At 37.0% G+C, this 15,908-nt stretch overlaps 1 protein-coding gene across 1 annotated transcript in view; it reads right to left on the bottom strand.

Moving 5' to 3' along the window:
* Positions 1–15,908, bottom strand: part of PTH2R (parathyroid hormone 2 receptor) — a 135,708-nt gene that overhangs the window by 62,207 nt on the left and 57,593 nt on the right. Inside the window, exons 5-7 of the mRNA XM_006140066.3 lie at positions 15,168–15,265; positions 10,586–10,775; positions 4,904–5,057 (exon numbers count right to left, since the gene is read on the bottom strand). Of these exons, the coding sequence (XP_006140128.1) occupies positions 4,904–5,057; positions 10,586–10,775; positions 15,168–15,265 (442 nt within the window). The remainder of the gene's footprint in view (positions 1–4,903; positions 5,058–10,585; positions 10,776–15,167; positions 15,266–15,908) is intronic.

Raw genomic sequence — 15,908 nt, 5'->3', positions numbered from 1 at the left:
TATATATATATATATATTACTATGTAACGGTGAGGACATGACTGCTTCTGATGAGATGGTTCGAAAAGGCCTGACATATTGATAGATCCCTTTGCTGTTCTGCTGTCTTGACTATCTTCCAAAACTATCTGTCTGCCTTTGAGCAAAATTTTCACTTTTTCAGATCTGTATCTTCTGCTTCCTCTACAATCTCCCAATCAGACAATTTCCTGAATGATATTTCATGTACTATTGATTAATGGTGCTTGAGTTGACAGCATGTTTTTAGATAATAATTATAGCGAATATCTTATATCAGGCACCATGCCACCATGAAAGTATTTTTCTCATCCTCTGAGAAGATTCTTATTCATAAGACTAGCATAGAGATAACCATGGAGGAATCAAGAACAGAAAATCACCTTCAGGCTCTTTAAGAATTTTTGATTGCCAGTCTGAGAATCACATTACTGCATAATTTAGAACACATAAATACAGGAGAAAAAAAAAACATTTAAAATGTAAATGTTACCTAAAATTTAAATGTTAATTTAGGAAAGTCTCACATAAATTTAAATGTTACTTGATATATGCATTTGCTGGAAGTCAAGTTATTTTTACAAGACATGTCAGTTTGAATTAGTTTTGCATAGACAGATTTAATCAATTTAAAAATCTGAATATAATATATACAATCAGAATAGGAAAACAGAGTAGTCAAATAACCTCCAGGATCAGACTGCATTCTTCATGTCGGGAGATTTTTAACTTGTATCTCTGTATTTCAATTATATTTATTGTCCAATGGATGAACAAAAAATGTTTGCTGGATTGAGATCATTTCTTATAGAGATAAAACTAGAAATGTAATATCTTTTCCTGATTATTTCCAGAGAACACAGAACGTGAAAATATTCTACCCAGAAGCATAGTGACAAGGACACGACTATATGGAATTAATAGGATGGATACTTTCATAAAATAATATGTGCGTATCAATGGCTGTTCTGTAGGCTAAAAATGTAGAATGGTAACTAACGTAGAGATAAATTACCACATTCAATAAAAATTTAAAAACAAGGCTGGCACCTTAATTAAAATACACGGAAAAGAAATAGGGAGGCAGCAGGTGGCATGGTGGTTAAGGCACTGGACTTGCACACGGCCAATCGCAGTTAAAGTCCCAGACCTGGAGTCTTCATAATCACTCTGGGCACTTTTGCATATGTGCCCAAAATCCCAGGAGGAGAATAGAATAGGAGAGATTGCAGAGTAGCCAATTCTCCCTTAGGGATGATTTCTCACTTTCTCTCTTTGTCTCTCTCTCCAGTGAGTACATGCACCCAATGGCAAAAACCCTTTAAAAAAAAAAAAGTATAGTTGAAAGAATAAAATGGAACCAAGAATAAAGTGCCTTGTTTATGGGAAAATGATTCAAGAATCAGAAAAAATAGGAACACAGTTAGTTAAAAGAAAATAAAGTCATCATTAGTATTTGCTTTTATTCATCTACATATGATTTTATGATAAAATGTTTTCAAAAGCCATCTTAAACATTCATATTTGCCTTCAGTTTAGCATAGGTCAGCTATGGTACCTATGGCTGTTTAGACGGTAATTTTTTAAATGTTCCAATTTATTGTTAAGAATCATCAAAATCAATAGAAATAATGGAACTCCGCACATCACTAAAATGTGGTAATAGAGTTCTGAAGAGAGCTTACAGTGGTAACAATTTGCTCTAAGTGAGTATAAAGGAATTTTAGCAAGTCCTATTCTCCAATGAAGCCAATAATCACAACAGTGTCAGAACAAGCAAGTCCTATTGTACAATGAAGCCAATAATCACAACAGTGTCAGAAGACAGACTAACTGCCCAACCATGAGTTTATAACATAAACATTAGTTATTGTTTTGGCTTATGGCTAGTTAAGTGGGAATAACATTGCATTTAAAAGTTTTCACAGTGTGCTTCCATGAAAATCCTACTTGCTTTCAAGTATGTTTTTAAACTCTCCCATGACATGAAGATTTCATGGTGTTCATCTAGTGGTTACTATTCTTGGTCCACAATTTTTGTGACAAGTGAATAAAACTTAGAAAGGAAGGTAAGAAACTCATTTTTTTGCATAGAAACTCACTGGAAGCTTGGGTAATTTTTATTCTTTTTGATAGGAAAATTTGAAAACTAGTTTCCTGGTAAAAATAAACTCCTGGTATTAAGGAGGAATATATTGAGCGAGGTAGCCCAAATACAGGGTTGATAAAGAGACCTGCACCAGTTAGTTATCAAGCTAAAAATAAATACAAAAGAAAAAACTTTATTACAGTGATGTAGAAATTCAAGAAATAAAATATAACTCAAATAGACAAATTTCTACATCCATTATTGCATTTCCTAGCAATATTTTTACCAATTTCTAGTAATTATGAGCGTGTGCAGATGTAATTTTTCTTTTTCTTTTTTCCTTCTTTTCTTTTTTAATTTGCCAGAGAGACAGAGACAGAGGGAAAATGAGAAAGCACTCCCCATAGAGCATGGTGGCACTGCAATCTCTTCTCACCTCTCCAGTTTGGGGACTTTTGGCACATGCAAGGCATGTTTCTCAAGCCATGGGTCTAAGACTCAAACTGCATAGCCAGCTGTGTGAGATCCAACCACCTTAACCACCAGGTCATCAGCTGGTTCCAGAAATAAAACTTTATTTACAATTGTTATTTCAAAACAAATGCAGTGTTTCAGTAAATCCACTCTTTATCTCAGTTTTTCTTACCTCATATTGTCATGTGTTAATACTAAGGCAAAAGAGGCAAAGGAATATTATTTTATTTTTTCAAAGAATTATTTATATAATTTTTATTTATTAGTATTTAATTTTTTAAAATTTTGCTACAGGATACAGGCACTCACCAGAGAGAAATGAGGGAGAGAGGGAAAGGGAGAAAGCAAGCCGCCAGGTCCTGGACATGAACCACAGTCGGCCATGTGAAACTCCAGCACCTTAACCACCATGCCACCAGTTGGCCCAGAATATCCTTATTTTAGAAAGAGAAAAAAAACCTTCAAATTTAGTTTTGAGCATATATTATTTTTAATTTTTCTTACATTTTAACAAGCAAACAATGTCCTTCCTCATATCATATTGACTTAGTACCTAATCCAGTAACTTCTCAGGACTGAAAAGTCATTTTTTGGAATGTGAGCTTTTCTTTTTTTAGCTATTTATGTCAAAAGTAATTTGAATTATTTCCTTCTAAAGGACATGTTAAGTCCACATAATTAGCCTGTATTTGTTAAATACAGTTCGTATTAGTTAAATACAAAATTAGCTTATATTTGTTCATTTGTATTTGTTATCTGCAATCAATGTGGTCTTATAAATTCTTTTCAGGCATTCTGGTAATAAACCCTAGAAATACAAGTCAAAAGATATGTCATCCTAGCTTAGAAATTCAAAAATAAAAAAATTTCAAGATGAAATTATTGATGAAACAGACACTGACGTAAGACATAAGCATAGTCATTCTAAAAGCATATAGCCATATGTTCCTCTTACATCTCCTCCATGAATCCTCTCAAAAATCTGGCTAAAAACACTAACCATGAGGCCAGTAGATGGCATAGTGGATCAGGTGCTAGATTCCCACATGACTGATCATGGTTAGAGTCCCAGACCTGGTAGCTTGAAAATGACACTGGGCCCAAGTGTGCGCATGCTTAAAATCCCACGAGGAGAAAGGAGGAGAAAGGGTTGTGGCCATCACCTGGGGGAGTGATTTTTCACTTCCCCTCTCACTGTCTCTCTCTGTCTCTGGTGAGCACATGTGCCCTAAAATAAAAAGAATACTAATCATAACTAAACGTGAAAATTGTGTTATGTCTGGGAGGATTACAATCTTAATCATCTTTCTCTAATACTAGAACAATGAAAGAGAAAGACGATGGAAAAAGGACATTTGGAGGAGGGATACGGAGGCAGAGCATTGACGGAATGGGGAGATGTGGTGTTACTGGTGGAAGATATTCTGATCAACTGGACCGGGGAGAAATGTTCACATATTGAAATGTTCACTTTGTAAGCTAAATAATGTGATTGAATGTATATAAAAAAATAAATAATTTTTTAAAAAGAAAGAAAATAAAAGATAAGATGTGGAAAGAGTATTTCAGAAAAACGGTGAAGACATGTTATTGATGAGTATAACAAAAGGTCCTCCAGCCCATAACCTAGTTTAAAAGAAAGGGAATACAGTGCCTTACCCCAGCCTACCAGGATGAAGCCCCACATGTATTTGGTGTCCGAAAAGAAAGCCACGAAGATTAGACTGTGCAGGTAGAGACCTTCCACCAAAATCCAGTAGTAGTTTGTAGCCAGGAAGTAAATAAACATCACAACAGCAATCTTGCACCCAATCTGTTACAAACAAACCAGAATTGCATCATATTAGAACTTTTAATTGCACTGGATACTAATAGTAACCAACTACAAAACTGTTCTTCAGATTCATTTTTCTAGTCTAATGTAGCTCCTATATATAAAAGGCCAAGGCTATTGAAAGAGACCAGAAAAAGTTATTTAAGTGTAGCAACTTTTTACAACTGCAGATTTTGTTCTATTTTTTTATGTAAGGTTTTCCCATTGAGCATTGACGGAATGGGGAGATGTGGTGTTACTGGTGGAAGATATTCTGATCAACTGGACCGGGGAGAAATGTTCACATATTGAAATGTTCACTTTGTAAGCTAAATAATGTGATTGAATGTATATAAAAAAATAAATAATTTTTTAAAAAGAAAGAAAATAAAAGATAAGATGTGGAAAGAGTATTTCAGAAAAACGGTGAAGACATGTTATTGATGAGTATAACAAAAGGTCCTCCAGCCCATAACCTAGTTTAAAAGAAAGGGAATACAGTGCCTTACCCCAGCCTACCAGGATGAAGCCCCACATGTATTTGGTGTCCGAAAAGAAAGCCACGAAGATTAGACTGTGCAGGTAGAGACCTTCCACCAAAATCCAGTAGTAGTTTGTAGCCAGGAAGTAAATAAACATCACAACAGCAATCTTGCACCCAATCTGTTACAAACAAACCAGAATTGCATCATATTAGAACTTTTAATTGCACTGGATACTAATAGTAACCAACTACAAAACTGTTCTTCAGATTCATTTTTCTAGTCTAATGTAGCTCCTATATATAAAAGGCCAAGGCTATTGAAAGAGACCAGAAAAAGTTATTTAAGTGTAGCAACTTTTTACAACTGCAGATTTTGTTCTATTTTTTTATGTAAGGTTTTCCCATTAGAAGTTACAAAAAAAATTACTTTTCCTTAATTTCTTTTGATAAAAATAATATTGGGTCATCAGAAAAGTCACCATGCATTTTTTCATAGAAAAATACATCATGACTTTTCTGATGACCCAATAAATGACTATCAGAGAAAACCAGGTAAGGACGGGAAAACATAAAGAAAAAATATCCATATTTATAACTCATAAGATATATGAATTTATTTTACCTTATTTTGCAGCTATAACTGACTCAAAAATTAATTACTTAAAATAGTAAATATTTAATATGTCTCATGAACCTATTGATCGCTGAGTGATTCTGTTACTCTGAGCTGAGCTTAGTTCATCCGGACTGAGCCCACCCATACAAGTCTACCTTCAATTGGCACACTATTACTTCCACTTCATCCTACTGGGTAAATTAAGCCAGAAGGACAGCAGGGACCAGCAGGAACTACAAGGTTTTAGGACAAAGGCACACGGGTACAGAGAGGGCATTGATCTGTACCCTCAAGACAATTTACTATAACTAGTTTCCAGATACATTGTTTTAATGATCTAATTAACTGTGCTATTGGGTGCTTCTATTTACTAACCAATAACAGGACATTTAAGAGCAAAGTAAAGTATCATGGAAATTATATTAAAACAAGTATTCGTATCTAAAAAACTAAAAGAACTAAATATCGATAGCTTATAAATCCCAAGCATCTCATTTTGCTGATTTTTTTTTTCAAGATTTTTTGCCATAAGACATGTGTATTCACCAAAGAGACTGAGACAAGGATGAAGACAAATGGAAAGTAAGAATTATCTCCTGGAGGGAAATGACCATGCTGCAATCTCTTCTTTTCAATTCTCCTCTGAGGATTTTGGGCACACACATACACACACACACTAGGCATAATTTTTTTTTGTTCCTTTTCTTTTTTGAGAGATTTTTGCTATAGGGAATGTGACAGAGGGAGACAAAAAGACAGAAAGCAAGAAAGCACCTCCCAGGGAGGATGGCCACACTGCAATCCATCTGCCTCTTAGTATTTTGGGCACACACACACACACACACATGCCTGGCATGAGTTTCAAGTCACTGGTTCTGAGACTTGAACCATAGTTTGCCATGTGGAAGCTCAGTGCCTAAACCACTGCGCCACCTGCTGGCCCAGGCCCAATCACATTTAATAACTGAAAGTGAAGAGTGATTAACTATGAGAGGATAGTTTTTGTTGTTTTTTCTTTTTTTCTCTTCTCTCTTTCTCTTTCTCTGCTTTCTTATCCTTTTTCTTTTACCTCATCATTTTGATGCTCAACTTCCATGCACTGAATATCTAGAGAGGACTAAGTGAACCACAGCCAAACATTCAAATACTATTAGGGTCAACATATTCCCCAGTTCCCACAAAATCTGCCACACAAAGGGGAAAACACAGAATGACAAAGAGATTGCAGATCACCTCCTCCTGCATGCCTCTGAATGCTCAGATTGAACTTCTAGAAATTAGGAAGAAATGTATAATCCATCAGATGACTAGAAATCACCACAGAGGCACAAGAAATATGAGAAACCAAGAAAATATGTCTCCCCCCAAGGGAAAAGAATAACTCCTCTTCATTCAGAGACACTACAGTGAAACTTGTGGAAATGTCTGATAAAGAATTTAGAATATTCATAGTGACAAAGCTAAAAGAGAAGCAAGAAAAGAGAGACAATAAATTCCAGAAGAAGAAGGAGAAAAGAGCCAATGAGTTCCAAGAGGTGAGGAAGTTCTTGCATGACCTGAAAGAGGAAATACACATCATAAAAAAGAATCAAATGGAAATGTTAGAGATGAAGGCTATAATACAGGAAGTCAAAACCTCCCTGAGTGTATTAAAAGCAGACTAGATCATACAGAAAATCGAAGTTCAGATGTAGAAGACAGAATCACTGGCCTAGAAAATCCCACCATCAAGACTGAGAAAATAATCCCCCCCAAAATTAGAATAATATATGAAAAATACTAGATACTATTAAATATCCAAACATCCAGATAATCAGTATCCCAGAATGTGAAGAGACTAATAAGGGCATTGATAATTTATTCCATGAAATCCTAGAAGAAAACTTTCCAAACCTAGAGAGGCATTCAAAGATCAAGTCCCAAGAAATACAAAGGACCCCGAATAGAATCAACCCAAGAAGACCTTCTCCAAGACACATTATAGCCAGAATGACTAAAATCACAGGCAAAGACAAGATACTAAAGATTGGCAAGAGAGAAAAGTCTAGTTACCTACAAAGGATATACCATCATACTAATAGTGTAACTCTCATCGGAAATAATGCGAGCGAGGAAAGAATGGGAAAATATTTTCAAAGTGCTGAGTGAAAAATAATTTCAACCAAGAATACTATGCCTGGCAAGATTATCCTTCACATGGGAGGAGAAGACAAGAACATTCTCAGATAAACAAAACCTGAAAGAACTTAGCAACACCAGACCAGTTCTCCAAGAAGTTCTGAAAGGAGTGCTATATCAGGAAAACTAAAGTCAGACACACAGAAATAAGAGTTCAAAAACAACTAAGAAAATGGCCAGCTTAATGGTAGGGACAAGTCCGAAGTTGAATGTTATCTTCCAGAATTTAAACAGAAAGATCAGATCACAACAGAAGATAAAGTACATGAGACTGAACTGTGAAATAGAATTTTATAACTTTAGACTAAAACATTACTGATGTTCCTCTATGCTTTATTTTCCAGAGTTAAGAATTTTTGTCTTCTCTTGAGTTGTCGGCAGGTCCATGTACCTACTATTTGAACAGAATCCTAACCTGTTTCCTGGCTTTAAGCCTTAAGCAAAGTTCTCTTAACGTTTTGGGTTTTTTGTTTGTTTTTTGTTTGTTTGTTTTTGTATGGGTGTATGTGTGGGTTTTTTTTTTTTTTTTACTAAAGCTAAACCTTCTTTTCTTGAAATTAAAAATATATATTTAAAAATACTATTTAATGACCACAGTAAGCTATATTGCCTCAATTAGGTGCTACTTCATAGCATATTCATTCTACTCACAGAGTTTCATGCCTAAAGTCAGACATGTGTTCACATATATGTATAGATCAGCTGAACTTGTTATTGAAAATAGTTATATTAATTAGGATTTTTGCAAATCAATAAAATGTATGTGGGGGGAAGGAATGGAAAGCATTGTAGATACCAGAGACAGTGTGGGAGAAGAGTGGGAAATGGCAGAGGGTGAGAAATAGGGGGTAAATGTTTATATATATATATATGTGTGTGTGTGTGTGTGTTGTGTATGTGTAAGTCTGTGTGTATTTAAACAAGAAATAGAAAATTATTTGTTGACAGCATGTATGATTAGGCACTATACTGTGTATTGTGAATGAGAAATCACATTTTGTATGCTGAGATGATGTTCAGTGAATGAATGTAAAATAAATAAATTTTTTAAAAAAGAAAACTTCAGTATACAAATTAGTAGTTTAATTCAGTTAGTTCAAAGATAAGATAAGCCAAAACAAGTTAGCATGCATTACTAAACTACAAAATATTTTACTTCTTTATAAAGTTATACAAATGAGTAGTGAGAGAAAATGGTGAAACACATACATATTGGGATTTGTCCACAGAAGGTGCTTCGATGGAATTCTGTGGGTTGTCCTCCATTACCAGGGACTGCAGCTCCTTTAATCCTATGTGAGCATGGGCCACCCTGTCCTTGACAATGATGCTTGTAGCTCTCAGCATGAACGACACAAATAAGTGCATGTGGATATAGTTCCTGGTGCAATGCAGTCGTCTATGGAGAGAAATACTCAGTATGTAAAACAGGATAAAATTAGAGGTAGTGACTACCTAAAAGAGCCCCAACTCCTCCCCCTAAAAGAGGAAATTATTATAAATTTTTAAAAAGACAGAAACCCATTATAATATGTTAACAATACAAACAATGGAAATCTAAAACAGGGGTTCCAAACCCCCACGCTGTGGACTGGTACAGGTCCATGGCCTGTTGAGAACCAGCCACAGTGGGGGAGAGGTAACAGTAGGCCAACGAGTGAGGCTTCATCTGTGTTTGCAGCTGCTCCCCATCACAGGCATTGCTTCCTGGGCTCTGCCTCCTGTAGGATCAGCGGCAGTATTGGATTCTCGTAGGAACCCAATCCTTACTCCGTGACTATTCTGTTGTATATTGCAACGTGGTAGTAGTGGAAATGGGGTGCACAGTGAATCCAGTGCACTTGGGTCACCCCAGGACCAACCCTCCCCTATCCTCTGTCCATGGAGGAATTTTCTTCTATGAGGCCAGTCCCTGGTGCTCGGAAGTTTGGGGACCATTGTCCAAAACTAAAGTGTAACTTTTCTAAAATTAATTTTAAATATATCCTGATCTATCATTTTTTTTAAGTTTTATTTATGCTAGAGAATGCAGACACATGCATGAAAGAGAGAGAGAGAAATGCCTTTGACAGGGTCTCATCATGCCAAGATCCCCTCTCCCAAGCCTCTGGATCATCAGGGTCCTGAGTACTCACCAGTGTGTTTTCAGACCAGCTCAGGGATCTGAACCCACTGTTGGCCATGTGCCTTCCAATGCTTCAGTTTAGTATTGCTATCAACCTCAGCACCAGGCTGAGTGTTGCTATCACACTTATCTAGATTTTGCAGTGTTAAATATTATACTCCAGTATCAAATGAAATCATATATTAAAACAATATATATTAGGTGCTACTTCATAGCATATTCATTCTACTCACAGAGTTTCATGCCTAAAGTCAGACATGTGTTCACATATATGTATAGATCAGCTGAACTTGTTATTGAAAATAGTTATATTAATTAGGATTTTTGCAAATCAATAAAATGTATGTGGGGGGAAGGAATGGAAAGCATTGTAGATACCAGAGACAGTGTGGGAGAAGAGTGGGAAATGGCAGAGGGTGAGAAATAGGGGGTAAATGTTTATATATATATATATATGTGTGTGTGTGTGTGTGTGTGTGTGTGTGTGTGTGTATATAAACAAGAAATAGAAAATTATTTGTTGACAGCATGTATGATTAGGCACTATACTGTGTATTGTGAATGAGAAATCACATTTTGTATGCTGAGATGATGTTCAGTGAATGAATGTAAAATAAATAAATTTTTTAAAAAAGAAAACTTCAGTATACAAATTAGTAGTTTAATTCAGTTAGTTCAAAGATAAGATAAGCCAAAACAAGTTAGCATGCATTACTAAACTACAAAATATTTTACTTCTTTATAAAGTTATACAAATGAGTAGTGAGAGAAAATGGTGAAACACATACATATTGGGATTTGTCCACAGAAGGTGCTTCGATGGAATTCTGTGGGTTGTCCTCCATTACCAGGGACTGCAGCTCCTTTAATCCTATGTGAGCATGGGCCACCCTGTCCTTGACAATGATGCTTGTAGCTCTCAGCATGAACGACACAAATAAGTGCATGTGGATATAGTTCCTGGTGCAATGCAGTCGTCTATGGAGAGAAATACTCAGTATGTAAAACAGGATAAAATTAGAGGTAGTGACTACCTAAAAGAGCCCCAACTCCTCCCCCTAAAAGAGGAAATTATTATAAATTTTTAAAAAGACAGAAACCCATTATAATATGTTAACAATACAAACAACGGAAATCTAAAACAGGGGTTCCAAACCCCCACGCTGTGGACTGGTACAGGTCCATGGCCTGTTGAGAACCAGCCACAGTGGGGGAGAGGTAACAGTAGGCCAACGAGTGAGGCTTCATCTGTGTTTGCAGCTGCTCCCCATCACAGGCATTGCTTCCTGGGCTCTGCCTCCTGTAGGATCAGCGGCAGTATTGGATTCTCGTAGGAACCCAATCCTTACTCCGTGACTATTCTGTTGTATATTGCAACGTGGTAGTAGTGGAAATGGGGTGCACAGTGAATCCAGTGCACTTGGGTCACCCCAGGACCAACCCTCCCCTATCCTCTGTCCATGGAGGAATTTTCTTCTATGAGGCCAGTCCCTGGTGCTCGGAAGTTTGGGGACCATTGTCCAAAACTAAAGTGTAACTTTTCTAAAATTAATTTTAAATATATCCTGATCTATCATTTTTTTTAAGTTTTATTTATGCTAGAGAATGCAGACACATGCATGAAAGAGAGAGAGAGAAATGCCTTTGACAGGGTCTCATCATGCCAAGATCCCCTCTCCCAAGCCTCTGGATCATCAGGGTCCTGAGTACTCACCAGTGTGTTTTCAGACCAGCTCAGGGATCTGAACCCACTGTTGGCCATGTGCCTTCCAATGCTTCAGTTTAGTATTGCTATCAACCTCAGCACCAGGCTGAGTGTTGCTATCACACTTATCTAGATTTTGCAGTGTTAAATATTATACTCCAGTATCAAATGAAATCATATATTAAAACAATATATTTACTAAAACCACCTTGAAAAGGGATAAACATTATTCATACCAGAACATCCACATTTTTAATACATTCAACACAACTCTAGCTTAAAGTGTAATAAATATTTTTTAAAGAATTATTTTATTTAACTTTACTTAGTTGGTTTTGTTTGTTTGTTTTGGGGGGAGGCAAGGTTTTGTTGCTATAGGGCACTCGTCAGAAAGACAGAGAGAGACAGAGAGACAGAAAGCGAGAAATCACCCCCTAGAGGGGATGGTCACGCCGCAATCCCTTCTCCTCCATTCTCCTCTCGGGATCTTGGGCATGCAATGCACACGCGCCCAGTGTGAGTTTAAGCCACCGGGTCTGGGACTCGAACCGCAGTCGACTGCATGGGAGTCCAGAAACATAGCCATTACGCCAACTACTGGTCCCTATTTACTAATTTGTTTTCATTTGACCAGAGAGGAGCAGCGAGAGAGAGAGGGAATGTGAGAAAGCAAGCCACCAGGTCCAGGACTTGAACCTCAGTAGGCTATGTGGAAGTCTAGTGCCCTTATCCACCACGCCATCTGCCAGCCTCAAAATGTAAGATATTTTTGATAGCATGACACAAATTTCATAGGGATGTCTGAACATGAACACGTTATGTACATATATTTATGTCCATTGCACCCAGAAAATCCTTCTCATTCACTGACTCCTCACTGTGATTGTTTTCACAGGTGAGCAGTATTTGGCCAGATAAGTTATGAGGTGTACATAGAAGTTATTATGCTATTACTGTGATCAGTGCCATCACAGTATTTAAGCAGGTATTGATTTTGAAGAGACCAAACACTATTTATTATCCTTATATAGGACTATATATATAATATATATTTTTTTTGGGGGGGGGGAGGTTTTTAGCCATAGGGCACCGGCACTCGCGAGAGAGACAGACAGACAGAAAGTGAGAAATCACCCCCCGGGGGGATGGCCACACCACAGTCCCTTCTCCTCCATTCTCCTCTCAGGATCTTGGGTGCGCGTGCGCACACACTCACACGCCCGGCCTAAGTTTAAGCCACCAGGTCTGGGACTCGAACTGTGGTCAACTACATGGAAGTCTAGCAACACAGCCATTAATGCAACATAGCCATTATGCTAACTGCTGGTCCCGATAAAGGACTATTTTGTGAAACAGAAGAATTTCTGAAATTTTTGTGTAACCATTTGCTGTATACTATAGCAACTGTAAATAAAGTAATTGTGTAGAAATTGAAAGAATCCACTTTGAAACAATATGATGAATTAGGCAAACTGAAGTATTATTGCTTAGTCATTTTTATCCTCCTTAAATTTTAGGTAGCTTTTTTTTTCTCATAAAAACTTGTCTATTATGATGAACAACCAGAGCTAAACAGTGCAATAAAATGAACTCTACATAAGGAAAAAGAAAAAAATCTTTGTCAGAAGACAAAGATTCTGTCTCCAGCTTGACCACTTATGACCTATGACTTTGATCACCAAGCTTCAGTTTCTTGCTCTCTAAAATGCGGTAACATCTGCAAAGCCAACTTCACAAGGCCATTTTTAGGAACCTCTCGATATTTCCAAATCTGATCATGTTGCCCTCTTACAAAAAAAAAATAGCTGCCTATTATCTTTAGAGGGCAAAATTCAAGGCCCTAAACAAGGGCCTACAAAACCAGGAAAGGTTTTATAGCATCACAAAATCTAATTTCCTCTTTGGTTCCTCTAGGGCCAGTCCTCCCTATGCAGCAAATGTTCCATGTGCACAGGAATCCTCCAAGCTCCCTGTGTGCACTCTACTCTCTCATGCTTCTGAGTCTTTGCGCATTCTGTTCCCATCCTCTGGAATGTGCTGAATTCCTTCTCATTATTCAATACTAGCTCACGCACTAACTGTTCTGGGCAGTCTCTCTTATCTACTCAGTTTTGAACTAGCTCTTTGGTGTTCCCAAAGTCCTTCACAGAAATCTGTGTTACAGTACTATTAATACATAATCATGTAATGGGTCAGTCTTTCTCAGTGGTGTATATGGTACTTTTCTGGCCTGGAACATATCTTAATTTGGACTCTTTCAACACCAAAAAGAGTCTATTACAAGGTACAGAAAAATATTAGTTGAATAAGTGGTGTAGTGAATTAATAAATAAATTCTGAATTCTCAAATATTTCATGTTTTTTTTTTCTTGATCTAAAATTAGGTTTGGAACAGTCTTCCCCAGTCTCCTCTTTTGGTAAAATCTTATTTATACTCAAGTATCATTTTAGATTTCACTTCATCTAAGAGACCTTCCTTCATATTCTTCTTCTGCCCTCTCAAATTACTATGCATCACCAGAATCTTAACACTTCAAGCACTGTATAATACTAAATCTTGGCTATTTGGATCACGAACCAGCAGCAGCATAAGTATAAATGTTCTGATATATGCCTATGTTGGTGCTCAAAATTGTGTACTAATTTAGATTAAGTTGAACTGAATTGGATACAGTTTAAGCAGATAAAAAAAATAATAAATCACAGAGCCAACCCCATAGCACAGTAGTTAGACACCAGACACTACACAGAAGCAGCCAGATCCCACATGACTGACCAAGATTTGAATTCAGGCCCAGCAGCCTGTAAAACACACGAGCACATGCCCAGAATCCTGACAGGATGGCGAACTGTAGGAAAAAGGATTCCAGCACCACCATACCCTTCAGAGGTGCCTTCTCTCTCCTCTCTCTCTTTTCTTTCCCTCTCACATACAGCCTCTAGCAAAATAAATTAAATTAAATTAAATTAAATAGAATAAATAAATATTTAAAAATAATGAAAGTAATAAACATTAATTATTTATGTGTGGATTTCAGATGATTTGGGAGATCATTTAAGATTAATTTTTGACAGTGGCACAAAAATCATTTCAGTGAATAATTCATTACATACATCATGAAAAAAAATTTTTGTAACCCATTCAACTCTTATAAACAGACATACTATAATGCATGTTTATTGGCTTAAAGATTTCAGAAAGCTTTAATGCTCTAAGTATTTAAACAAATAAAACCCTAAATTTGGCATGAAAAAGTGAGTTGTTGCAACCAGCAGATTACGTTGCTGGACTCCCACATGGCTGACTGCAATTAGAGTCCTGGGCCCAGTGGCTTGAAAGTCACTCCAGGCACGTGTGAGTGCATGCCAAAATCTCAGGAGAATGGAAAAGAAGGGATTGCAACATGACCGCCCCCCCACCCCCCGCAAGGAGTGATTTCTCATTTTCCCTCTCACTGTCTCTGTCTCTCTGTCTCTCTCTCCGGTGAGTGCACACACCCTAAGGCAAGAAACTCTAAAAATAAGTGAGTTGTCAAATGATATAACATTTAAAAACTGTGTTTGGGGAAAATATTTGGCAGCAGAGATTTTGAGACCTCACAGTCTTCTGTGGATGGTAAACAGAATGTGTCCCTTCATGGGGAGAGCAGTGCAGAATCACTCACCTGAAGTAACCGATGATGAGAATAGCCACTGCCAAGGACCCAAAGGAGATGGAGTAGCCAACGGTGTACATCACAGAGAGGTTTTCAAAGAACTCTTGCTGTAGGGGAGGAGACCGTCACATATGTTATAGGACTACTGTACTAGGAAAGTGCTTACAAATAACGTCCTTTTTAAAATCCTGGTTCTAGTTCTCTAACTTTCTGAGTTATAATTTATATTCAGTGAAATATACAGAACATAAATGAGTAGTTGGATTGGTTTTGACAAACCAAGTTCAGTTTTATTTTTTGTTTTGTTTTTGTTTTAGTTTTTTGTAAAAAAAACCTATTCAATTTTATTTAAATTGCTGATTCTTGAGTTTATTTGACCACAGAACCCTTTTAAGGAATATCTATTACCATCTCACTGAACTACTTCTGTGAAAATGTCTCGCTCAAGAACAGGAGAAACATGTCAACATTGGGAACACAAAGGAATCACACATAAAATGGTTTTCAAAATTAGTGTAAGTCAATGATTTGAAAACTGGATAATCTTGTCCTTCTACGAGGTACTTCATCAATGGTAAATACAAGGAGAGCTGAAATGAGATTAAAGGCAGACAAGCAAAAGCCTATAAAGAATAGTACTGGGTTGCTCTGTTTAGTCATGGCCTCGCCAGGAGAGAAAATAACAGCATTCAGCGGTGTCTTCTTTTACCGCCTTGACAGAGGAGACATATACACTCTTGAACTTCCTCC

Source organism: Tupaia chinensis, unplaced genomic scaffold, assembly GCF_000334495.1.
Source record: "Tupaia chinensis unplaced genomic scaffold, TupChi_1.0 Scaffold000018_1, whole genome shotgun sequence".
In the NCBI taxonomy this organism is placed as follows: Eukaryota; Metazoa; Chordata; class Mammalia; order Scandentia; family Tupaiidae; genus Tupaia; species Tupaia belangeri.
This window is presented reverse-complemented; position numbering and strand designations above follow the sequence as displayed.